This window comes from Astyanax mexicanus, chromosome 13 (genome assembly GCF_023375975.1).
Source record: "Astyanax mexicanus isolate ESR-SI-001 chromosome 13, AstMex3_surface, whole genome shotgun sequence".
In the NCBI taxonomy this organism is placed as follows: Eukaryota; Metazoa; Chordata; class Actinopteri; order Characiformes; family Acestrorhamphidae; genus Astyanax; species Astyanax mexicanus.
This window is the reverse complement of record NC_064420.1, coordinates 45630175-45657045: the sequence shown is the minus strand read 5'-3', so window position 1 is coordinate 45657045 and position 26871 is coordinate 45630175. Positions and strand designations below refer to the sequence as shown.

At 37.0% G+C, this 26871-nt stretch overlaps 1 protein-coding gene across 2 annotated transcripts in view; it reads right to left on the bottom strand.

The window, feature by feature from the left end:
- Positions 1-334: 334 nt before the first annotated feature.
- The window catches only part of klf15 (Kruppel-like factor 15), a 31583-nt gene continuing 5046 nt past the window's right edge, over positions 335-26871 (bottom strand). The window contains exons 1-4 of one of the 2 annotated variants that reach the window (XM_049463151.1): positions 25923-26102; positions 25608-25761; positions 21168-22309; positions 335-2855 (exon numbers count right to left, since the gene is read on the bottom strand). In XM_049463151.1, coding sequence (XP_049319108.1) covers positions 2687-2855; positions 21168-22309; positions 25608-25673 — 1377 coding nt within the window. In that variant the 5' untranslated portion in view covers positions 25674-25761; positions 25923-26102 and the 3' untranslated portion in view covers positions 335-2686. Of the gene's footprint in view, positions 2856-21167; positions 22310-25607; positions 25762-25922; positions 26103-26871 lie in introns of those variants that run through there. The other variant, XM_022676817.2, reaches the window with a different exon arrangement.

Here is a 26871-nt window from a genome sequence, read left to right as displayed (position 1 = left end):
AAGCTCAATGAAGGCAGTCTGAGACATGCGAGACCATATCGTCGCTGTCCAATGAAAAACACTTATCATCTCCAAAACAGAAACTTTACAGGAGAGAGAAAAAAACTTGTAAACGTTTAATGGAAGTCAATGTAAAAAGAGTTTATTTCAGGTCAGTTTGAAGAGTTTCTATTGGTCCGTTCATCAATAAATTTTGATACAGTGTAAGGGAGAGTTTGCCTGTTCAAATTATGTAGTAACCTAAAAATCGACAAAAATGGAGATGTGTGTTTCATAGGACAGCGACGATATAAAATCATATAAAAGCTCATGTAAAAGAAAAATGCTGTGTCCATTGTTCAGTAAAATAATTGTTTATTTATCATAATTGAGGTAAAATGCTCAATCTTGATATTTTGATTATTTTAATGCAGTGATATTGATGTGAGATCATATCACCCAGCACTGACTAACAATATCGTCATTATACTGAGAAAATGATATTGTGTACAATGATAACAGAATTTATCACGATACGATAAAATATTGCCATATTGCCCACCCCTATCTCCAATAGCTTCGCTTTCAGAAGATCAAAAACATCAAGAAAGGAAAAAAAACAGACAATAGATGATTCTGATCAAATAAATAAATAAAAAAAGTTGTTCCAAATGTGGTTTAAAATAAAACGTCTTCAATACTGATCAGAAGGCCGGCTGGTTCACATCGACGACCGCTGCATCGGACTCGTTTGATCATCACAGCGTTTCTGAAGCTTATCGCAGTTTAACAGTTTAACCGAATGTGGGTGAATTAGTAATAAATCTATAATGTGTTTATTATGCTTTCTTATAGTAGCTTATATCGGCACATTCCTGACTATACGGTCCAATGACTGTAGAAAAGCATAGACACAACACTCTGCTGTCTGGTTGCAGTATTAATATGTATGTGTGTAGCTCCGCCCATTTATTTAAATCTCATTTGTTTCCTTTTAAAGTGTTTTTTAATCACCAGTTTCCAAAGAATTTCAACAGTGAGCATTAAAACTCCTGATTTTAGCTGACTTCACTCTCAGCTCAAATTTAAAAAAAGGCTTGGGAGAGGCACTGGGTGATGTATGGGTTTAGAGGCAGGGGCAGGAGGGAGAGCTGATTGGCTGAGTGGTATTATTGGGGGTGGTATTATTGATTGACTGATTTGCATATTGTGATGTTGTATCTGCGTACCTAAAAAGTACACTGTAACATCATCCAGGCCTATAGCACAGTTGAACTTGAGAGGGCGCTGCAGAGGCAGAAATGACCACAATAAAAGCGTTTTTTAAAGGTCGAGAAAATTTTATCAATCAAAATTTTACACTTTCTGGACAAACTGTATCCAGTATCCAGTGGAAAAAATCTTTGCTTTGCCTCAGGTCCTGTATACTGTGCTGTGAGCTTAAGGACGGCAGTCTGAGAAATGCGAGACTAAGGTGCTAAAATGCTAAAATGACATCAAATTTCAAGTTTTGGCTTCATTCCTATAGAACATAAAGGAACAGACCTACAGGGGTTGGACAATGAAACTGAAACCCCTGTCATCATTTTAGTGTGGGAGGTTTCATGGCTAAATTGGAGCTGCCTGGTGGCCAATCTTCATTAATTGCACATTATTGCACCAGTAAGAGCTGTAAGAGTGTGAAGGTTCAATTAGCAGGGTAAGAGCACAGTTTTACTTCTCGAAATATTGCAATGCACACAATAACATTACGGGTGACATACCAGAGTTCAAAAGAGGACAAATTGTTGGTGCACGTCTTGCTGGAGCATCTGTGACCAAGACAGCAAGTCTTCAAGTCTTAGTGATGCATCAAGAGCCACGGTATTCAGGGCAATGTCAGCGAGATACCACCAAGAAGGAGGAACCACATCCAACAGGATTAACTGTGGACGCTGTAAGAGGAAGCTGTCTGAAAGGGATGTTTTTCGGGTGCTAACCCGGATTGTATCCAAAAAAACATAAAACCACGGCTGATCAAATCACGGCAGAATTCGATGTGCACCTCAACTCTGCTGTTTCCACCAGAACTGTCCGTCTAAAACCCATGTTTTTCTACAGTCATTGACGTGATCAGTAGTTCAAACGAACCCACGTGTTTTTTTTTTCTTTTTCTTTTTGTTATATTTTGGTTTAGCATAATTTTGCATAATAACTATGCCTTGGCCAAAAAGAAAGGAGGAGGAGGCATTGTGATAATGATAGTAGATAATAGATGATAGATAAAGGAATGTTGATGCTTTTAGAGAGATAGGCGGAGACATCAACCAAAAACAATTCATACCTCGAAGTAGAAAAAATACTTTGCATAAAACATAGTTGCCGTAATTGCGGCATTTGTTCATAAAAGGTCCGTAGAAAACTATCACAAACCCCCTACAAAAATACAATCTACAAGAAGCTTAGTTAGGACATCGCTGACGATGTGTAGTTGTGTCAAGTAACAGTTTCGCTCGCTTGCTTTCCACAATAAATTATCATCACAGTACAACGGCTCGGCATTTCTCACGTCCTGCTCGTAATTTGAGCAAATCAAGGTTCTTTGCAAAGGTTCTGTAGCTATAGTACCCTTGTGCTTTCTCTCTTTCGCGCTCTCTCTCTCTCTCGCGCTCTCTCGCTGTCCCCGGCGCTCTCGCCATGCCCCTGGTGTTGGGGGGGTTATGCAGGGTCAGTATGAAGAGCGTGCCGTCCTGCTGTTTCGTGGAAAGCGATGGACTTTGATGTGTTTGGACAGGTGATCGCTGCGGGCGAATTTCTTCTCACAGACGGGACACTGGTATGGCTTCACTCCAGAGTGAGAGCGTCTGTGGCGCGACAGCTCATCCGACCGCGAGAACCTGCCAGGGTGACACACACACACACACACACACACACTTTAATTAATTGTCCTTTCTATTCTCTTAATTCAGTTTATTTCAGTCCTACCCTGGTGAAAATGAAATGTCCTAAAACAGATTTACGTACTTATCTAAAATCTTTTTAAAGTATATAAATATTACACTTTTAATCAAATGTTTCAAAGTTAACTTTGATCATACTTTTATAAAGTATAATATAGTTTATTTAAAAAAAAAATTGACTTATTTCCAAATATACTTTTGTACATTTTTAGCAAAGTGTGTTAAAAACAACTGTTACAGTAGTTCACTTAAAGTGCAATGTATCATGTAACCTTTTTATAAAATACATTAAATTACTACATTTATAAAAAAAAAATCTAAGTAAATTTGTAACATGCAAAAAAATACAGTACAGTATATTAAAAAATATATTTTCATTCCCAGCGAAGTATATACAAGAAGTGTGCTACTTACAAAAGACAGGAACATAAATGGAGCATATTTGTACTCTAATGGAAATAGATCACATATATTTAACCTCACTCATCAATTCTAGTACATTTCTAATATATAATATAATTTTAGTGTAAGGTCAGGTCAGGTCAGGTCAGTCGAGTTTAACGCCACATCAGCTCGTCAGCTATTTCGTGGCAGGATAGGTAACGTTTATTCACAAGGTTCTATGATCTCGTCCTCAGAAGAGGACTCGTAGGTCGGTAACAGTACAGACACATTCACTCACACCTAAGGGGCAATTTCAACCAAGTTCCAATCAGCCTGAACGTGCCGTCTTTGGACTGTGGGGGGAAACCGGAGAACCCGGAGGAAACCCACGCAGACACGGGGAGAACGTGCAAACTCCGCACAGAAAGACCCGGGTCGCCCCAGCCGGGAATCGAACCCAGGCCGTCTTGCTGTGAGGCGGAAGTGCTACCCACTGCGCCACCGTGCCGCCCTTACTGTAAGCATATTTAAAATAAAATATGGGGTTACATATATGAAATATTAGATGTTTAAATGTTACTTAAGTATATTTAAAACAGTTCCATTTTAGCACAAGTAAGACTTTTGTACTATTTTTATACTGTAATTAAAGTATAATAATTAAAAAAAAAGTTGTTCCATTTTAGCTCTCTTTAAATATACTGATTAATAATAAAGTGGCTACAAAAAGTATATTTTAGTGCACTATCGCATAATAATGCTTAGTTTACTTTAATCTACTGTTTTTTTCACTAGGGGTGTATTAGGCTACGTTCACATTATATAATACTGTATATGAGTTTCACCTTTTTTTGAACTGAATTACTGAAATATAGAAACTTTTCAAAGATGTTTTATTTAGTTTTTAGATGCACCTGTATATAGTAAATCTGGTTTATTCATTATGAAAGGTTCACACTGTGTAAAACAGAGGAGAATGGTTGTATAGAGTAATGTTATAGAGCAGTGAGCGGTGGAATCAGACAGCTGAAGTATGCTGCTGCTGCTGCTGCTGCTGCTGCTGCTGCTGCTGCTCTGGTATCTGTCATCTGATCAAAGTGGCATTGGCTGACCGATCCCTGACACTGAGCACATGCAGTGTCATCTGAACCCGTCAGGCATTCACTCTCTCTCTTTACCCGCGGGCACTACAGGCTACAGGCCTCAGGCTGGCATTAAAAGCACCCATCTGATTGGTGGAGGGCCAGCGCTGTATGATTAGAACAGTCCAGTTTACCCCTTTTCCACAGGCACACAGCACAGATTGTACACACTCTAAGAAAAGTAAGTACAGATTTGTACTTAAAAGAGTACAAAGCTTGTCGCTGGGGCTGTACCTTATATTGAGGTACAAAAAAAGTACCTTTCAGTGGGAGCCCTTTTTTGTACCCATGTTTTTTGTGCCAGTAAAGATTATAAAGATTATAAACATTATCATCAACTAAATATGTGCTGAAAAACTTCATGATCCAAAATTGTCTGGCTTTCAAATAAAAAAAATGCAAATAAAATATATATATATAGTTTATTAGTACAGTGATAGTACAGAATACTGAATGTACCCTTTGTCTGCAGGTTAAATGGTACAAATCTGTACTTATTGCTGAAAGTACTTCAGAGGGAACAAATCTGACCCTGTAAAGACCAATATTGTACCTTTGAGGCTACAATTATGAAGAGTGTAACTTTGAGTACAAAAAAGTACTCATATCGTACCTCTGTTTTTTAGAGTGTATAGTCCTTGCTTGTCATTGAATGCAATCAATTTCTCACAGTTGAAGCAGTTACTCCAACAAAAGCAGGATAAACTTTTAGAACTCTTAAACCCTTTGAACTATACAGGCGGATTTTACGTCCAAAATCCCACCTTGATTTCTCAGCTTAATTACTTAAGAATGTTTCACACATCAGCATAAACCATATATGGTTAGAAAGGGCAGAACTTACACTTTCTAAAAATAGTGATGACATCTCAGTGCGGTAAAGCTAAATCTACAAGAAACTACGGTGGCCGAGAAAGCCCAACGCAGTGCAAATTGAAAAGCGCTGCAAAAGCACAAAACACATCCATCAAAATTACAACACAGGCGCAGCAAATAGAAAAACGCGCTGCAAATACAACCACAACACAACGGAAGTGAGTCACAACACAACGGAATTTTCCCGGGGGACCTTAAAAGATACTGTACCAGCTAAGCTGCGTCTTCAGTAACGTCTCGGACTTCACTATGTGTACAAAGGACAATAAGTGGCAAACAAGGCGTTTTGTGAAGCAGAACTTTTAATAATATGCACACAACCGTGGTAATCACAGGTAATAAACATAACTTACTTTTCAGAAGCTTGTTTGCCACTTACTGTCCTTTGTATACAGCTGGTACAGCATCTTTTAAGGTCCCCCTGGAAAATTCTGTTGTGTTGTGACTCACTTCCGTTGTGTTGTGGTTCTATTTGCAGCGCGTTTTTCTAGTTGCAGCGCGTTTTTCTTTTTGCAGCGCGTTTTTCTTTTTGCTGCGCCTGTGTTGTAATTTTGATGGATGTGTTTTGTGCTTTTGCAGCGCTTTTCAATTTGCACTGCGCTGGGCTTTCTCGGTCACCGTAAGAAACCCATTAACACATACACCTAAAAAATAAGATTTCCTTCAAAGTTTATAGTTTTATTCTTCCATTATAACTCTATTTATTTGCTCAAAACACATAATCATATTCAGAGTAAATCGCATCACGTCATCATCGCCACTGATTCCACAAAAAAAAAAAAAAGTGTGGTAACACTTTACTTGGATGGTCCATTTGATGGCCTTGTTGATGCTCAGCTGACACTCACCTAACATTTAACTGAATGTCTATTAAATGAAATTGAACTGAAAGCTGAAAGTTAATGATTCTCTATTGAATGTACCCCAGCATTCAGCTCTAACCCAAACTCTAATATTAACATTTTAGCATTGGGTTTAGGGTTTGATTTTAAGCTTAGGTTAAGGTTAGGGTTAGAGTTAAGTGTAAAGTTATATTTTAGGGTTAATTCATGGTTAAGGCAAGGATTAGGTGTAGGGTTATATTCTATTTTGAATCATTTACATTTAACATAGGGTTAAGTTACATTTAATGGACATTCAATTCAGTGTTAGTTAAATGTCAGTTGAGCATCAACAAGGCCATAAAATGGACCATCCAAATAAAGTGTTACCAAATGTGCAATTTGCTTTTCTCCAACCGATATTGTGTTATTTACCTTTAGTGCTTCAAACATATTTATATGATGTTTTAAACCAAATAATAATATCAGTAAATAAAGACTCAAAAGTGTCCACAGAAAAAACAGTGTGAAACTACCTGCTTTACTCAAACTAAAGCTAGGTATGGTGTGCGCACTACTTTATATAGTTTTTATTTTATTTTACTTGCATATTTTTAATAAGTACTTGCTGTATTTTGCACTGAACATTTTTATTCATTTAGACTAAAAAGTTTTCAATTTTTTAAATATTTTTCATTGTGTGGAGCTGAAAATAAAGATCTAGTATAGTGATTAAAAAACTGAAAGGCATAGGCTACCCTGAGTATCAGGTTTTTAGTATCTACATGTATCCTAGAGGTGTGATTATTGATTATCAAGAAAAATATATCCGCCTGATGCTGTTTCTCCATATATTTTGTCAAAGTAATAATTGATATTCTTATACACTCTAGTCTAACCATTTTTAAAAATATATGTTTGGTGTGAAAAAAAAAATATATATATATATAAAGTCTATACATTAAAAAATCAAAAAACATGATCAGTTCCAGGGAAATATAACAATTCTGCTTCTTTTTACATTTTAAATGATTATATTTTTAAACAGCCGTATGTCTTCTGGAGTAAAAAAGCTAATGGCAGCGTTCTTTAGCCTTCATGAGACATGGCAAAAGTCACGGGACACAATACTAGTTCCTGTTCCACAACAGAACGAGCATAAATCAAGCTATGGTGCGCGGCAGTGTTGTGTGTGATTGGCAGGTTTATGCAATGTTTAAAGACAGATATACTCTATATAGCTTTAGGCTCGTGTGCGCTTGGGTTAGATACAGGAGTCACAGCCAGCTTTCTGATCCTGCCTCTCCTCCTCGCTCACTTTAGCTCTCAGGCACTGTATTATCTCTTTCAGGCATATTGGAAACATGTGTAAAGGAGATTTGTAAGGTTATAAAAGCTGCTGTCCTCCCTCTCTCCACCTTCTCTCTCTCTCTCTCTCTCTCTCTCTCTATATATATATATATATATATCGCTTTCCCAACAAGCTCAGACAGGAGCAGTGCTGCTGCTGCTGACGGCGTATTGGAACACTCCCGCGTCTTTGAGAAACTGACTGCAAGGCACAAAGCAAAATGTGTAAAAGTGTGAGTTCAGTGTCTTACAGCAACAAACAGGCACATTAATTAACCTAAAATTTAAAGCTGATGTCTGTAAGTTTTGGGATTTGGTGGATTTAGTGCCCTCTCTGGTAAGAATAGGTAATTGTGCCAAGCATGCGGAAGAATCATATTAAACTGGGCGGGTGTGATGTGGTCTCCTCCTTTCAGAGCGGATGAATCCGATTCCAGGTTATGTTCAGTCAGAGAGAGAGAGACAGAGAGAGAGAGAGAGAGAGCTCAGTCAGAAACTTCACTCCTTCGTTTCTTTGTTTTTACTATGAATAATTAAGCTACTGAGCTCTAAGTTTACCCTTCTGAAGTCCCCATTGCTCCACCAGCTGCTCGCGTTCAGTAAAACTGAGCCGGATCATCTTTTTTAGAGGCTGTACGTGTGACTTAAGTACATAAAGACGCGTGACGTGGCCAGAAGAAGAACTCCTGCAAAAAGCTCATTCATTCATAGTAAAAACAAAGAAATGAAGAAGTGAAGTTTCTGACTGAGCTCTCTCTCTCTCTCTCTCTCTCTCTCTCTCATTGAACATAACCTGGATTAGGAGTTCTTCTTTTGGCCACGTCATTCGTCTTTACATACTTTACATACGTCACACGTACAGCCTCTAAAAGCGGATCCGGCTCAGTTTTACTGAACGCGAGCAGCTGGTGGAGCAATGGAGACTTCAGAAGGAGAAACTCAGAGCTCAGTAGCTCATAGTAAAAAACAAACACCCCAGTTTTTAGAATGAATATATTATTAGGTATAGCAGGAATGGTCGTTTCAGCACACTGGTACCATTAAACACAATAAATTATCCATATTATATTATACTTATATTTCTACTGTTATAGAGGAATTTATATTTGACATATCCACTGAGACTCAAAGCTTTTTAAAAAATTCCAAAAACTATTTTCCTCTATTTTTTGCCGTGTTTACAGGTATTTACATGTACTGTACCGCTGTCCCATGACTTTGAGCTCGTCAGCACTTTTTTTAGAAAAACAATGCGTGTATGCAGGTGTACAGGAGTTCTGATACATCAGCTCACAGACGCCTTGTGCTGATTGACATCACCACCTCACCCAGAGAGAGCAAGGCTAATTGTGCTCTCTCAGGGCTCCGGCAGCTAATGCTGATAGCAAGCTGCATGACTGGGATTCGAACCATATTAATATTAATTAAAAAAATAATAAATCCCTGTATGTAAAGTAAATGCTTAGTTGCATTAAAAAAATGTATTATTGAGTGAAAATAAAACTTTTTATTGATTTGATTGATTTAATGTCTACAAAACTAAAAGCTAACATTCAATGATCTCTCACCAGGAGGTACACTACACAAAAGTACTCGCAAAACATCAGAGAAACCTTTAATAGGACAATAGAGGAAATAGTCTCTTTTACAGTCTCTTGTGTAATCAGACCACAGGCATGCTGATTTATTTTATTTTTTTTGTCAATGAGCGAACAATATCATTTAGTACAGCTGTACCATTTAATGATATGATATATCTCATTGAACACAAAGGAACAGGTAAGACTCACTTCATTATGTTAATACAACACACACTTATCTGTTTGTATTGTAAACTGCGCATGATGCTCATGTGGGAATATTTTCCGTCTGAACGTGACTTGTTTTATGCTGGCGTGTGCTACTGTGCACAGGCCTGCGGACGACTCGTTCTACAGGTTTGCAGGATCACTGCTGGAGTGGGGAGTAGAGCTGGTGAAACCGCATGTACAAACACGTAGGACTGTGTACTTAGTAACTTTGGCATCTCTAAATGCAGGCAGATACGCTGGCGATGAACCTGTTAGCGTTCAGAGCTCGAAAGGGCTGGAGCAACGTCGCTGGTGAGCTTCGTAATTAAAGGATTCTTCACTTTGAGGAATACCAAAGGAATGCTGAGTATGCTTGTGGAACTGTAGAGCAGACAGCCAGCGAGGCATTCTTTCTTTTCTCTTTTCATTTTTCTTTTTGCCTCCAGTTCCAAAAAGAGCTAAAAGAGCAAGAATTTCAATCTTGAAATATGCATCCAATTTGGTCGGGTTCAAACTTCATTTCTCACATTTTTGTTGGGCTCACAATGTGTTCAGATTTCACACAGATTGTTTCTGAATGTCCTCAATCTTATATTTAACAGATTTTGGTGTGCATTGTTTTTCTCTTTGGATAGATACAGGGGTTGGACAATGAAACTGAAACACCTGTCATTTTAGTGTGGTGGGTTTCATGACTAAATTGCCCATTGCACCAATAAGAGCTTGTGTGAAGGTTTAATTAGCAGAGTAAGAGCACAGTTTTGCTCTAAATATTGCAATGAACACAACATTATGGGTGACATACCAGAGTTCAAAAGAGGACAAATTGTTGGTGCACGTCTTGCTGGATCATCTGTGACCAAGACAGCAAGTCTTTGTGATGCATCAAAAGCCACGGTATCCAGGGTAATGTCAGCATACCACCACGAGGAACCAACCACATCCAACAGGATTAACTGTGGACGCTGTAAGAGGAAGCTGTCTGAAAGGGATGTTCGGGTGCTAACCAGGATTGTATCTAAAAAACATAAAACTCGGCTGATCAAATCACGGCAGAATTCAATGTTCACCTCAACTCTCCTGTTTCCACCAGAACTGTCCGTCACCTCAATTAATTATTGTGGTCTAAATCCAGGTGTTTCAGTTTCAAACCCCGTAGATAGATAGTTTATTAATCTCTAAGGAAATTAAGGCAGTAGTCCATAAATTTAGACTTTGAAACCAGGCTCCAGTCTTAAAGGTCTCCTTCCGGTTAAAATCTGCACATAAAACTCTTCCTCATTGTCTGCAGTATCTAGTATAAGAAAATATTCAGAAAACCAAATTGAGTTGATCACGACTTATATCGCTTTCCCAACAAGCTCAGACAGGAGCAGTGCTGCTGCTGCTGACGGCGTATTGGAACACTCCCGTGTCTTTGAGAAACAAAAGCAAAATGTGTAAAAGTGTGAGTTCAGTGTCTTACAGCAACAAACAGGCACATTAATGAACCTAAAATTTAAAGCTGATGTCTGTAAGTTTTGGGATTTGGTGGATTTAGTGCCCTCTCTGGTAAGAATAGGTAATTGTGCCAAGCATGCGGAAGAATCATATTAAACTGGGCGGGTGTGATGTGGTCTCCTCCTTTCAGAGCGGATGAATCCGATTCCAGGTTATGTCCCGTCAGAGAGAGAGAGAGAGAGAGAGAGCTCAGTCAGAAACTTCACTCCTTCGTTTCTTTGTTTTTACTATGAATAATTAAGCTACTGAGCTCTAAGTTTACCCTTCTGAAGTCCCCATTGCTCCACCAGCTGCTCGCGTTCAGTAAAACTGAGCCGGATCATCTTTTTTAGAGGCTGTACGTGTGACTTAAGTACATAAAGACGCGTGACGTGGCCAGAAGAAGAACTCCTGCAAAAAGCTCATTCATTCATAGTAAAAACAAAGAAATGAAGAAGTGAAGTTTCTGACTGAGCTCTCTCTCTCTCTCTCTCTCTCTCTCTCTCTCTCATTGAACATAACCTGGATTAGGAGTTATTCTTTTGGCCACGTCATTCGTCTTTACATACTTTACATACGTCACACGTACAGCCTCTAAAAGCGGATCCGGCTCAGTTTTACTGAACGCGAGCAGCTGGTGGAGCAATGGAGACTTCAGAAGCAGAAACTCAGAGCTCAGTAGCTCATAGTAAAAAACAAACACCCCAGTTTTTAGAATGAATATATTATTAGGTATAGCAGGAATGGTCGTTTCAGCACACTGGTACCATTAAACACAATAAATTATCCATATTATATTATACTTATATTTCTACTGTTATAGAGAAATTTATATTTGACATATCCACTGAGACTCAAAGCTTTTAAAAAAATTCCAAAAACTATTTTCCTCTATTTTTTGCCGTGTTTACAGGTATTTACATGTACTGTACCGCTGTCCCATGACTTTGAGCTCGTCAGCACTTTTTTTAGAAAATAGCAGGTTCAGCATTACACGTTGTAAAGTAACATTTTTCTGAACATGACATTACAAAAACTGTTATTTATTAGTGTAAAAATGTCTTTGTTTTGAAACGTTTCTAACTGTTGTTCGTCTCATTGCTTCGCAGTGCTGTTAGCCAATCAGAGGCGATATGTGATGTGTTTGCATGTATTAATATGTATGAGCAAGAGTTAAAATCTTTTAGTTTCCCCGCGCCCCCATTCTTTCACCGGACTAAAGCAGCGTTATACAGAATCACCAGAGCACTTTTTTTTCACAAAAAACAGCTCACATATTCATTCATGCTTAGAGGCCACAACTAGACATTTTAAAATGAATGAAAAAACAATGGAATGAGACCTTTAATTATTATATAGATATTAATTAATCTAAAACTAAAGAAATTAAGGTAATAGTCTATATAGGCTCCAGTCTTAAATTCATGGGCTATAATCACATTGGGACAAAACAGGTGTATTGGGATTTTGTGATGTTTTACAGACTGCTCATGGAAAAATGGTGTTGGAAACAGGTCAGTTTACTCTTAATTTTGTGGGGATACAGAAGGATTGGGGAATCATATTTTGGGTTACTGTCAGAATGGGACTTTAATTGGATTTGGCCAGAATTTGGGTGAATATTTTGTAATATATTTATATTGTATATATATTTTGTATTTTGTAATCTAGGTCAGATTACAGTTGAGTTCAGTTGGTTTTAGAAATAACTGCGCTAATTTGTGTTTTACAGCATATTATACATATATGATCAGAAAAAGAAATCTGCAAGTGTCTTTGTGTTTTGTTCAGATAAAAAAAAAAGTTAAGTTCATGTAAATGTTACTTTTATCTATATGTTGTTACTTTTTGTTGTTTAATATTTAGTGCAGTTCTCAGTTCTCAGAACCCACAGTGTCCCATGGTGGTTGTACTTTTGTTTTAGCTATTTAGGATATTAATATTTTTTTATATTGGAAGCCCAATTTCTGTTCTTAATAATAAAAAGTTAGTTATAGTGTAAAATGGTGTAATAGTATTATTATGCTAGTATATTATTACTGTTGCACATTGTCAAGCAGGAAAAAAGCATTTTCTATAGTGGTGCTTTAAAATGGCAATATTATCATTTATCGCAATAATTTCTGGGACAATTTATCGTGACAGGCCTATTGCTAGGTAGGGCTGCAACGATTAGTCGATATAATCGACAATGTCGATTAGTTAACCCTTGTGTGGTGTTCATATTTTTGTTACTCGTTTACTTTGTTACTTGTATTTAATTCAGCAAAATTAAGCAATTCTACATTAAAATGCTTTACACATGCTTGCTTCACCTAAATTGCGAGCAATATAAACAGCTTACATGGTTAATATTTGCCCTTTACCTTTCTTATGTTACATTTCTTTTAAAAAGTGCTACTCTTTTTTTTATTAGTTTTTTAATAAAATTGTAAAAGAAAATGAATTAAACTCAAGATATGAGTAGAAAATTTGTTTAGTTTCAAATTTACAAATGAAGCAATGTTTATTAGCCCTTGGCCAATCTTATTGTATGTAATATAAATGTGTGTGTGTGGGGGGGGGGTGTACAGTGTGTGTTTATCGAAAATGTGTTTTGATATATGAGCCAATGCCAATGAGTTTGAGTTAGAAAAAATATTTTTTTAGTATCATTTGATGAAAAATGAAAACAGGTCCCACAGACCCGAACACCACACAAGGGTTAAGTCCAGTAGCAGGAAAAAAGCTTTTTCTATAGTGGAGCTTAAAAAAAATTACAATATTATTGTTTATCGCAATAATTTCTGGGACAACTTATCGTCCTGAAAATTTTGTTAACGTGACAGGCCTATTGCTAGGTAGGGCTGCAACGATTAGTCGATATAATCAACATTGTTGATTATTTAAAAAAAAGTGCAACATTAAACAAAGTGCTGGAGACAGAAGCGCAATAGGAGATAAATGGGGGTAAATGGATCACTTACACAGTTTACACTTAACTTAGTCTGTGTCCAAAAGTGCCCAAACACAACAGATTACATATTTACTCACTAAATATCAGTACTTTCCACGTTCAAACAACATTACACATTTAAATGCTTTTTAAATCTCATGTTCAACTGTTTCTATCGTTTTTAGGGATGGAGAAAATGGCAGAAATAATCGTTGACTAATCGAAAAAAATAATCATCAGATTAGTCGACTCCCAAAATGATCATTAGTTGCAGCTTTAATGCTAGGCTTCAGTTTCTAGGCTTATTCAGGAGGCCTTGGTCAGACTGGCAGAGAACCCAGCGGCTGTTGGGTAGCGAGACCCAGCGAGGGCAGCGATAAGCACAGCGCCAATCTTATCACCCAGGACTAGAGGCCTTTCTCAGGGCAGTGCAGGACTATGGTTTGTTCTAGAATAAAGAATAATAACTGTGTAACAGAGAGCGAGAGTACTGCTTGACTCCAGACCAGACAAGCTGGGGTGGATCATTGACGACCCTGTTGACTCAGTGAGGGACTTAGAACCTGAAAACAGCTGAAATTTGGGACATGTGTCAGAGAACTGCGGCGTTAAATCTTCCTGAAAGAGCAGACAATTGGGAAAATGAAGCAAAGAGTGTGCTGTGATTGGTCTTATAATCAGTGTGAGCACTGAGCTAATCTCATTACCCAAGTCAAAAAAAAGTAGATTAAAGTATACTAAGTATTATTACCCTGGTGAAAAAAAAACATATACTTAATTGTACTTAAAACATATTGAAAAACAGATTTATGTACTTATTTAAAATATATTATAAGGTGCACTGACGATTATTGGGAAATTAAAGGATTTTAAGTGCACCATATAGGCTGAAAAATACTACATTTTAAACATTTTGTTTAGATACAGAGAAAGAGAGTATGCCGTAAATATACTAAGAGATTTAAGAAGTTACTTAAAATATATTAAAAGTACATTAATATTATGCTTTCATCAAATGTTTAAATGTAAACTTTGATCATACTTCTTAAAAAGCACACTACAGTGTATTAAAAAAATAGACTACAACGAAGTACACTTTTAGTTTAATGTAATTCAATATACTTCTAAAATACTTATCTCCAAATATACTTTTGTACATTTTTAGCAAATTGTTTAAAAAAACGTTACAGTAGTTCACTTAAAGTACAACAATGTATCATGTAACTTTTTAGAAAGTAAATTCAATTATTACTACTAATAAAAAAAAATTAAAGTAAATTTGTAACAGGCTAAAAATTGTAGTACAGTATAGTAAAATAGATTTTTATACCCAATGAAGTATACTAGAAGTGTGCTACTACTAAACACAGGAACCTAAAGCAGCATATTTGTACTCTAATCTAAATATATCACATATATTTAACATCAGTTCTTAGTACATTTCTAATATACCTGGTGTATAATAAATAGTAATACAGTTTGTGTAATACTCATTAAATATATTATACTTTTACTGTAAACATATTTAAAATATGGGGTTACATACATGAAGTAGTTTAAATGTTTAAATGTTACTTAAGTATATTTAAAATAGTTCCATTTTAGTACAGTTAAGTACACTCAGTTTAACTCAGTTTAAGTAAGACCGTTATACTATGTTTATACTATAATTAAAGTATAATAAGTATTAAAAGAGTTTTTAACATTTTATCACTCTTTAAATTTACTGATTAATAATAATGTGGCTACAAGAACACTGTAGTGCACTATAGCATAATAATGCTTAATATACTTTAATCTACTTTTTTATCAATAGGGAAGCCCTGCTGCTGTAGCTGTTTAACACTCAACATAAACCCAGAGCAAATAACAGCGGCGGCAATGACCAAAGTCTGACATCTCGTTCAGAGCTTTATCTAATCTCTAAACAACTCAGATAACACACAAAACCAGACCTCTTTTAAAGGGTAAAGCGCATATACCTTCTATTACAGATAATGCTCAATTTAACCCTCTACAGCAGGGGTGTCCAAACTTCGGCCCGTGGGCCATTTGCGGCCCGTTTCCTTTTTTGGAGCGGCCCGCGAGGTATTTTAGAAACAGAATGAAAGTTGGCCCGCTGTTAAGCAGGTTTTTATAATGTGAGACTCAAAGTTTGAACGCTAGGTGTCAGAAACGGGCCAAAGAGTCTAAAAGCGGCGAGAGTGAAGTTTTAGCGCAGAAAAACGGGCCAAAGAGTCTAAAAGCGGAGAGAGTGCGCCGTTTTTGAAACATCAATTTGAAAACTCTTAGTTTACACAACACTGTCAAAGATAAAGATAGTAAGTCAAGTAAAATGGTGAGTAAATGAAAGTAATCAGGAAAATGTATTATTTAAAGTGGTATATTACATTATTTGAATCTGTGGCCCGTGACTTCAAATATATTTCTCCTTCTGGCCCCCAACAAAAAAAGTTTGGACACCCCTGCTCTACAGCATGGTGCTGCCCTGAGGCAACAAACCAACGTTTTTAATTATTTAAAGTAACAATCCATAGGTTTTGGGGATTTACTGACCTCTCTGGTGAGAGTGTGTAATTGCACAGAGCATGTAGAAAAGTACTTTGCTGTGTGAAATGATGTGTTTGTGAGAAGGGCTGCATGGTGATACAGAAAAAGTATTGTAACACCATTTAGTACCGGTACTTTAACTCAATTGACTCTGCATTTGACACAAAAAATCCTTTGTCGACTTCTCAACTTAATAACTGAAGACATCAGCATAGACCATATACAGCTCTGGAAAAAATGAAGAGAGCACTTCAGTTTTTGAATCAGTTTCTCTAATTTTGATTTCGCTATTTATAGGTTTATGTTTAAGTAAAATGAGCATTGTTGTTTTATTCTATAAACTACAGACAACAACATTTCTTCCAAATTATAACACAAAAACAAATATTGTCATTTAAAGCACTTATTTGCAGAAAAAAATGGCTAAAATAACAAAACAACGATGCAGAGTTTTATTAAGAGTTCCAAAACCAATCAATATGTGGTGGAATAACCCTGGTTTTTAATCACAGTTTTCAAAATGCATCTTGTCATGTTCTCCTCCACCAGTCTTGCACACTGCTTTTGGAAAACTTTATACTGCTCCTGGTGCAAAAATTCTAGCAGTTCTTTGATTTTATTTCAGAGGTTTTCAATTTTGTAAAATCAAAGAAACTCATCATTTTTAAGTGGTCCCTTATTTTTTCCAGAGCTATATGTGGCTAAAAAAAGGTGGAAAGAAATCCTACTTTTTTAATGTGGAAAACAATTCATTAAAAAAATATTTCAAGAATACACTACTGCAACAAAATAAAAATAAAATTTTATTATTGTATACGATATGATATGGCACACCCCTAACAAGGTATAATATTGTTTACATTAGTAAAAAATGTTAGCGATATTATTACGTATTATATTATAAAACAGTTAGTTCCGACCTCACAAGCTGATTGGTTGAGAAGTGTTTTAGCCGTGCTGAGATATGTGATAACATCACGGCCTTCTCACACTAAACTTGTATCACTCCGCCGACGCGTTGCCGAGTAACAACGTATACACACAGGACACCCGCAGCAACGTTAGCTTAGCACAGGCTAGCGCTCAGCCACGGCACGCTCGCCCGCAGCGCTGGCTCGTCTTTTGTGGTAAAAAGTGAAAGAAAATCGCTCGGCTAATGCTGTCTGACAGCCAGAACGCTAACCAGCCAGGCTAGACTAAGCTACGCTAAGCTAATGCTGACCTAAAGCAAGCTACGCTTACCTAACCACAGTCCAGCCGAATAGCTAAAACCAACACCACCCAGCAAAACAAGCAGAAATGCTTAAAAAATGCACAGCTTTCACCTGAAGATGATTCCACAATGATCCGATGATCTACAGTACTCGCCTTCGGCCCGTGCCTACGACCGAATCACAGCCGTGATGTTATTCGTGAAAACACACTCCCTCTCGTGTTCTATTGCTTAAATATGGCTACATTACACAGTACTGTACTTTTACTTACAGTAACTACTTACAATAGTTAAGTACGAAAAATGATGAATACTTTAGTTCTTCTACTTAAGTGTGGAGCTTAAAGAACACTTTACTTCCACTCCAGTCATTTTTATGACACAGCACTTTAACTAAATTTATTTTATTAATATATTATTAATAAAATGTTTCAGTTATAAGTTAATTTCTGATGAGTTAGGTTTTTGTCGTGGTATTGTTTCATTATTGGTATTAAGATATTTATGTAGGTTTCAAAACAAGTCATATTTTTTGTAAAACAAGTTAAAATTTTGTGACAGCATGTTTTCTGAGTAGCTTATACTGTTTTGTTCATTTTGTTCACTTATAAACTCAACAGCCCCTCAACAGACAAACTGCACTTTAGTTTCTACTGCTTTTAAACCCGTGCAGCATTAAACGTAAAGCCGTGACCCTCATCTAAATCTCACACTGTGACTTTCCCACTCTGACATTTGTTATTTCAATACACACCGGGCCTTTCATCACCCTGCTGACCCCTGTCTGAAGTTCATTTATGAATGGTCAACAGAGATAGTGATCTGCCTCAGTGCTTTCGCAATGGTCAGTCACTTATCAGCTCAGAGCCCCTAACCAAGCTCTCCAACCTTGACAGCTAGCCTAGGAGCTTAGGTTCACTGGGAGCTTAGCACTGTGCTGCACATTATAAATATAAAAAGACTGCATTATGTAACTTATAACTACAAGTGTATCTAAAAAAAGAATTTTATTTCTGTAATTTATATATTATATAGATGTATTACACACAGAGTGATCTATTTTAAGCCTTTATTTCTTTTATTACTGATGATTATTATGGCTTACAGCCAATGAAAATTCGAATAGTGGGCAGTGTGCCAAGTCCTGCTGAAAAATGAAATCCATCACTGACCATCAGTAAAAATGTTGCATTTCGTTTGTAAATCAAGGGATCAGAGTCTGGAGGAAGAGTGGAGAGACACACAGTCCAAACTGCTTGAGGTCTAGTGAGAAGTTTCCACCAATCAGTGATGGTTTAGAGAGACATGTCATCTGCTGGTGTTGATCCACTGTGTTTTATTATCAAGTCTAAAGTCAGTGCAGTTTTGTTTTCCTGCAAAATCTTCCCTCTGCTACTGACAACTTATAACGAGATGTGGATTTCATTTTCCAGCAGGACTTGGCACACTGCCAAAAGTACCAGTTGGTCTTAGCTATATAATATTCAAATTTTCAGATATACTGATTTTTTGGGGTTTTCATTGGCTGTAAGCCATAATCATCAACAATAAAATAAATAAACGCTTAAAATAGATCACTCTGTTTGTGTAATGCATCTATATAATATAGAAGTTTCACATTTTCAACTGAATTAATGAAATAATATCAAGAAGCCATACGGCTGCTCAAAAATATAAACATTTAAAAAGTAAAAGGAAGCAGAATTGTTATATTTTCGTGGAACTGATCATGTTTTGGTCAAAATTTTACCAAGCGCCTGTTTTTTTTTTTTTGTTTTTTTTTTTACTTATTTTTAAATGTACAGTATAGACTTTAAATATATTCACACCTAAGATATCTTTTCAAAAATGTTTAGACTAGAGCGTTTATGAGTTAAAATCATAAGAATATTGATGATTTGAGTTCATTTCATGGCTTATTAATTATTACTTTGACCAAATATATGGAGAAACAGCATCAGGCGGATTTATTTTTCTTGATAATCAATAATCACACCTCTAGGATACATGTATCAAATCTAATTTCAAATCAAATTTATTTGTATAGCGCTTTTTACAACAGGTGTTGGTACATGTAGATACTAAAAACCTGACACTCAGAGCAGCCTATACCTTTCAGTATTTTGAGGATCAGGACACACAAAAAAAACTATATACAAAAATGTTAATTTTTTAGTCTAAATAAATAAAAATGTTTAGTGCAAAATAACTACTTAGTAAAAATGTGCAAGTAAAATAAAAACTATATAAAGTAGTGCGCACACCATACCTAGCTTTAGTTTGAGTAAAGCAGGTAGTTTCACACTGTTTTTTCTGTTTTTGAGTCTTTATTTACTGATATTTTTATTTGGTTTGAAACATCATATAAATATGTTTGAAGCACTAAAGGTAAATAATATTGGTTGGGGAAGGAGATCTTTTTTTTCACTTTTTCAGGGGTTTTTCTCAATGGGTTTTTTGTAGATTTAGCTTTACCGCACTGGGATGTGATCACTATTTTTAGAAAGATGTGATGTGAAAGATGTGATTTTGGATGTAAAATCCGTCTGTAAAGTTCTACGGGTTAATACTAAGGGCTTTATACCCCTCTAGCCCACACCTGGCATTAGATTTGGTGCCAAAGGGTTCATGTTTGTTTATCTGCTTCAGATAGTCCTATTCTATTGGCAATATTTGTATACTGGAGTCTTCTGGATATCAGTATTGCAGGGGCAGACGCTGGAGTAATGATTAACAACAATAAACTGCACTGTGTTAAAATAAAAACAAGCTAAAGATTTTCCCACACAAAAAGTTTCCTATCATAATTATAATTCCTCTCTTCCTCTCTTCATCACTTCATTCATCATCATCATCATCATCCTCATCCTGCTTCTCATTTCAGACCCAGAACGAAGGCTGAAGGACCCTAAACGCTTTCACACACCATAAACCCAAATTACAGGCTTGTATTTAGAGCTACATAAGCCGTTTCGCTATACATTGGATACGGTGCGTAATTACGCACATGCAATTACGTGCTTAAATGTATAATTACATAATAGCCCAACTTTTTTCATTTAAAATTTATACTTTGGTAAAAGATCTGAGTCTGCACTTTCACACCACGTCTGTTTACAAACACCCTCCCCCCACAAAATCTTGTACTGACAGCCACAATGTGCCACCGATTAAACTTTATGCATCTATAGACACTTTAGTGAGCTAAGTGTGGCAAAAAATAAATCATTAAAATAGGCTACTGTGAGACGCAGTTAAAACTGATACAAATCCCATCTTTCCAACAACCCACTTCAGGAGATGGTCTGAGACGCATTTAAAACAGATACAAATCTGATCATTCCAACCACTACATGAGGTGGTCTGAGACGCACTTAAAACCACTTCAGGTCACCCTAAATTAGCCACACCCATGATTTATATAATTAAGAGATTAATTACTTCATGCCTTTTCTGCCCATATTTTTTGCGCCCTCAGGATACCAAAGACACACTGACACCCGCTAAATCCAGCTGCATGATCTGCATGCAATTGACTGGAGTGCTAGAGATCGCTAAAATAGGGCCCATAGACTTTTAACCAAATATCACAAGATGTTTCTTCTTGTATGCTGACGGTACAGAATCTACAGTGTCAGCTTTGCAGACGCAATGACAGACCCAACCGGTGCAACAGGTTCTCTCACCCGTCCCCCCAAAAAAAACTTACCTCCATACACATCCTGGCCAGGTGCAGGCGAAGGGCTTCTCGCCCGTGTGTCTCCGTAGGTGGGCCTTCAGATGGCTGCTCTTGGTGTACATCTTGGCACAACCTGGAAAAGTGCACTTGTGCATTTTGATGAGATCAGCCACGGAGCTCTTCTGGAATTTCGAACCTCCGACTAGAAGCTCCGCCCCTTGAGATCCAGGGGATTTGCTCTCTCCGAGGTCTGCAGGTTTGGCCGCAATGGGTACGGGGGCTATGCGGACGAACTTTGTGGATACGCTGCTAAGGCTGGCGGGTGGAACGACCTGAGGAACCAGAGCGAACGTCTGGCCTTGGATGTTGACGAGCAGCTGGGCGATTTTGATGTCCGAGGCGGGCGGCTGAGTTGGGGACGCTGAGGGTGCTGTGGACGCCGTAGATGGCGTGTTTGGCCCTGGCTCTTGCTTGATCTGAATGGGCTGGATCTGCAGGATGACCGGCACCCCTGAATTCTCCACGGCCGATGCTTTCTCAGAAGATTCCTCCTCTTTTTTCACCACATTGTGAGAGTTCGTAAGGGGTTCCGGTGAGGACTGGGCACTTTCAAGCTCGAGGTCTGCTGTTACGCTGCAAACAGGCACCGTTTGGTCTAAGCTTTGCATCTCCGTTTCCGACAAAGCTGCTTGGTCACTACTCAAAGTCCCATCGCCTGCCACCGCCTTTTCCTTCAAGGCAACCACCTCCATGTTCTCCTCAAGAAACTCCTCGATCTCCTCCAACGTGGGCTGGAACAGCAGCCCAGCATGGTCCTCCAGATCTCCAGGAAAAATGGGGAACTCGAAGCATTCCTCTTTGGTGGCTCGTTCCCTGCGAGACTCCCACGCCAGTTCCATGGGTAGAACCGGAGGGACCATGGCAGACGTTATGGCTGTGGAGGCAGATGTTTGGTTCAGGGTAGCTTGAGTGAGCAGGTAGTCCAGGAGGCCATCTTGGCTCTCGCCACTGGAGCTGGAGCTGCTGCACCTGGAGCCAAACCCCTGCGACTCAGGACTGGAGCAGGAGCGGGAACTGGACGAGTCGCTCAGCTCATCCTCGGAGAACGGAGAAGGCAGGACCTGGTAAACCCCCTCGTCCGTCACCATATCTGAGCGGTGATGGTGGGCTCCCTAGTGAAAAAAAAAGTAGATTAAAGTATACTAAGCATTATTATGCTATAGTGCACTAAAGTGTACTTTTTGTAGCCACTTTAGTGTTAATCAGTATATTTAAAGAGTGCTAAAATGGAACAACTTTTTTTGAACTTATTAAACTTTAATTATATAAACAAATTGTACAAAAGTCTTACTTAACCTGTGCTAAGTCTACGTAACTGTACTAAAATGCACAGTAACATTTAAACACACTACTTCATGTATGTAACCCCATATTATTTTAAATATGCTTACAGTAGCATTATAATACATTTAATGAGTATTACAACTGTATAATAAGTGTACTATTATACACCAGGTATATTAGAAATGTACTAGGAATTAGGAATTGGGAGTTAGGAAGTTAAACATATGTGATCTATTTACATTAGAATGCAAAAATGCTTCTTGAAGTAGGACACTTCTGGTACACTTCGTATATGTATAAAAATATATTGTACTACAATTTTTAGCACGCTACAAATTTACTTTAACCCTTGTGTGGTGTTCATATTTTTGTTACTGGTTTACTTTGTTACTTGTATTTAATTCAGCAAAATTAAGCAATTTTACATTAAAATGCTTTACACATGCTTGCTTCACCTAAATTGTAAGCAATATAAACAGCTTACATGGTTAATATTTACCCTTTACCTTTCTTATGTTACATTTCTTTCAAAAAGTGCTACTCTTTTTTTTATTAGTTTTTTTAATAAAATGTAAAAGAAAATGAATTAAACTCAAGATATGAGTAGAACATTTCTTTAGTTCCAAATTTACAAATGAAGCAATGTTTATTAGCCCTCGGGCAAACATACTGTGTGGGGGGGGGGGGGGGGGGGTGTACAGTGTGTGTTTATCGAAAATGTGTTTTGATATATGTTTTTCACAAAAAAATGAGCCAATGCCAATGAGTTTGAGTTAGAAAAAATATTTTTTTAGTATCATTTGATGAAAAATGAAAACGGGTCCCACAGACCCGAACACCACACAAGGTTTAATTTTTTTAAAAGTAGCGATTTAACATACTTTCTAAAAACATTCTAAAATACATGATACATTCTACTGAAAGTGAGCTACTGTAACAGTTGCTTTTAACACATTTTGCTAAAAATGTACAAAAGTATATTTGGAAATAAGCAGTGTTGGGAGTAACGGCGTTAAAATAAACGGCGTTACTAACGCCGTTACTTTTTTCAGTAACGAGTAATCTAACTAATTACTCTGACTGTAACTATAACGCCGTTACCATTTTCGACACTCCGTTACTGCACGTTACTTTAGCAGCTGAATGAACTTTTTTTAACTTTGCGCATACAGACAAAGAGCCCTATCATACACCCCGCACAAGGCGTGTAGCGTGGCGCTTTGCCACCTGTCAACAGTCTATTTTTAGGCCTTGCACGCGTCCTTAAAATAGGGTTGGACTTTGGAATATATTAACAACGATGGGCGTGGTGGTCTGGAAATGATGTGTGTTGAGGTAAATTTCTGGAGTGTTTTTATCTTGGCGGCGGAAAAAAGCTTAGCGCGATTGCTCACACTGCGCTCCAAAATACTCCATACCATCACATCTTTACCACATAAAAATAAACCACACCCAGAGCCTTCAGCAATCAACTATGAAAAAATATATATACTTAAAAATCTGCACTGTAACTATAAATTATTATTAGTTATATTTATTTCTGTCAGTTATAAGGATTTATATTTATGTTTAGTACACAGACTAAATAACTAGGCATTCTGCTGTTTAAAAATTTCAACAGATGCTATTCTCACTCAAATGCTGGAGTTTTGAAATGGAAAATTAAAAGAGAAAATAACTTTGACTGAACATAAATTTATTTTAGTTAACTTTGCTATTATTTAACTGAATTTCACTTTTATATCTGAAAAACAAAGCACATTGTCAATCTGGCGCGTGGTGCTGCCCGTCAATTATATAAAACTTAAAACATTTGAAATACACAGAAATATAACGCTATATGTTAGCATTCGTTTCTTATCACCAGGGCAAATTTATTAAAATATTAAATATATTAATTCATGAATTAAAATCTCGTCCAGCGCTCTGAAATGTCAGGCACGCAAAGTGGTGCTTGGCGCAGCGGCGCGGCATTGCGCGCAGAATAACCTCTGTCTTCTAAAAAAAGTTTTTATAAATAAGATCTGACAAGTATACTAAAATTAATGTTATTAAACTTACTAAAGCCAACAAATGTACTTTAATAATGTTAATTAATAAAGAGAAATCAGGCAAAATGCGCTGCGCCTCTCTCTCTCTCTCTCTCTCTCTCTCTCTCTCTCTTTTGCAGCGCGGAGCTGAATTCAGCGCGAGGCTATAAATAATTTACAACTCAGCTCAGTTAAATAAAAATAAGTAAGGACCTGTAAGTTAATCAAATATTGTCAAATATAAAGGATAGGTTGAGGTTTTGGTGAGCTGTTTTCATGATTTGAAACTGAAACTAACCGAAACTTTTATTATTCTGCGCAAAAAGCCTGTGATTGTTTTAAATGAGTTTTTTAATGGATTTAAATGAGTTTTTTTTAACGGATTGTTGTTTTTGTCCATTCTTTTGTTTTGTTTATATATACATTTATTTCTTTGAGTGTGGTTTGGTTTGTTTAATTTTTATCCCCAGACGTGTATTTGTTTTTTCCGTTTTTTTTTCAGTATTACATGTCTTAGTAATTTTCTTTGGTCCTGTGGAGTTTTTCGTTTCTTATTTTTTTTTATTCGTTAGACTATATTTTTGTCAACATTTTGGGTTTATTTTTGTTTGTTATTTTTCTAATAATAATAGTAATTACATCATTTATTTTCTTTATTTATTCTTTATTTATTTATTTTTACAGGGCGAAGTAACGCAATAGTTACTTTTACTGGTAACTAGTTACTTTTATAGTGGAATAACTCCGTTAGTAACTCAGTTACTTTTTTGGAGAAGTAACTAGTAACTATAACTAATTACTTTTTCAAAGTAACGTGCCCAACACTGGAAATAAGTCTTTTAGAAGTATACTGAATTACATTAAACGTAATTAAAATTAAAAAGTGTACTTCATAGTAGTCTATTTTTTTTAAATACACTATATTTGACTTTTTTAAAAGTATGATCAAAGCTTACTTTCAAACATTTGACGAAAGCATAATATTAATGTACTTTTAAATATATTTTAAGTAAGTACATAAATCTGTTATTATATTTATATTTACAGACATCTCTCAATATGTTTTAAGTACAATTAAGTATATATATTTCTTTACCAGGGCTGTCACAGTGTGACTGTAGGAGATTAAAGTGTCGTCATTCAACAGCAAGCGATCCACCATTCCTGGATGCTGCTCGTCTGGAAAAAAACGACGACGTCCCTCGATTGGATGCCGATTAAGAACGAATCAGCGAATCAGCTCCTTGAGTCTAAAAGATAGATATCAGAAGTTATGTGTTATTAATGGTATACATTACTATATGTTAATATTCATATATAGTATGTAGCTTTCGAGGATAGAAGTATACAAATTGATTGTATTGTTGTTTAAAGGTGTTGTTTCGAGGGAACGGCTTGGAAATGCCTTCACCTGTATAAGTCATGAGGTGCTCTCTTGTGAGTGACGCTGAATTTGCCCAACATGCTCATGGCAAGGTGACGTGATTTATACTGTAGGTGTTGGATGTGGTGTGGATTTGTTTGTTTAACATTCATTCATCGATCAACAGTTTAACGCAGAGCTGTCCAATCACGGGCCACACTCTGTAATAAAACAAATAATGAAATATACCACTTTAAATGATACTTTTTCCTGATTATTTCATTTACACACCATTTTACTTTACTTACTTTATCTTTGACAATGTTGTGTAAACTAAGATTTTTCAAATTGATGTTTTATTTCATGATGTCTCTTAATATTAAACTCCTTAATTACGGCAACTTTTAGACTCTTTGGCCCGTTTTTCTGCGCTAAAACTGCGCACTCTCTCCGCTTTTAGACTCTTTGGCCCGTTTTTCTGCGCTAGAAATGCGCACTCTCTTCGCTTTTAGACTCTTTGGCCGTTTTTTTTGCGCTAGAAATGCGCACCCTCTCCGCTTTTAGACTCTTTTGCCCGTTTTTCTGTGCTAGAAGTGCGCACTCTCTCCGCTTTTAGACTCTTTGGCCCGTTTTCTGCGCTAGAAATGCGCACTCTCTCCGCTTTTAGACTCTTTGGCTGTTATTTTCTGCGCTAGAAATGTGCACTCTCTCTGCTTTTAGAGTCTTTGGCCCGTTTTTCTGCGCTAGAAATGCGCACTCTCTCCGCTTTTAGACTCTTTGGCCGTTTTTTTGCGCTAGAAATGCACACTCTCTCCACTTTTAGACTCTTTGGCCCGTTTCTGACACCTAGCGTTCAAACTTTGAATCTCACATTATAAAAACCTGCTTAACAGCGGGCCAACTTTCATTCTATTTCTAAAATACCAAAAAAGGAAACAGGCCGCAAATGGCCCGCGGGGCGTAGTTTGGACACCCCTGGTTTAACGTTTGTACCAGT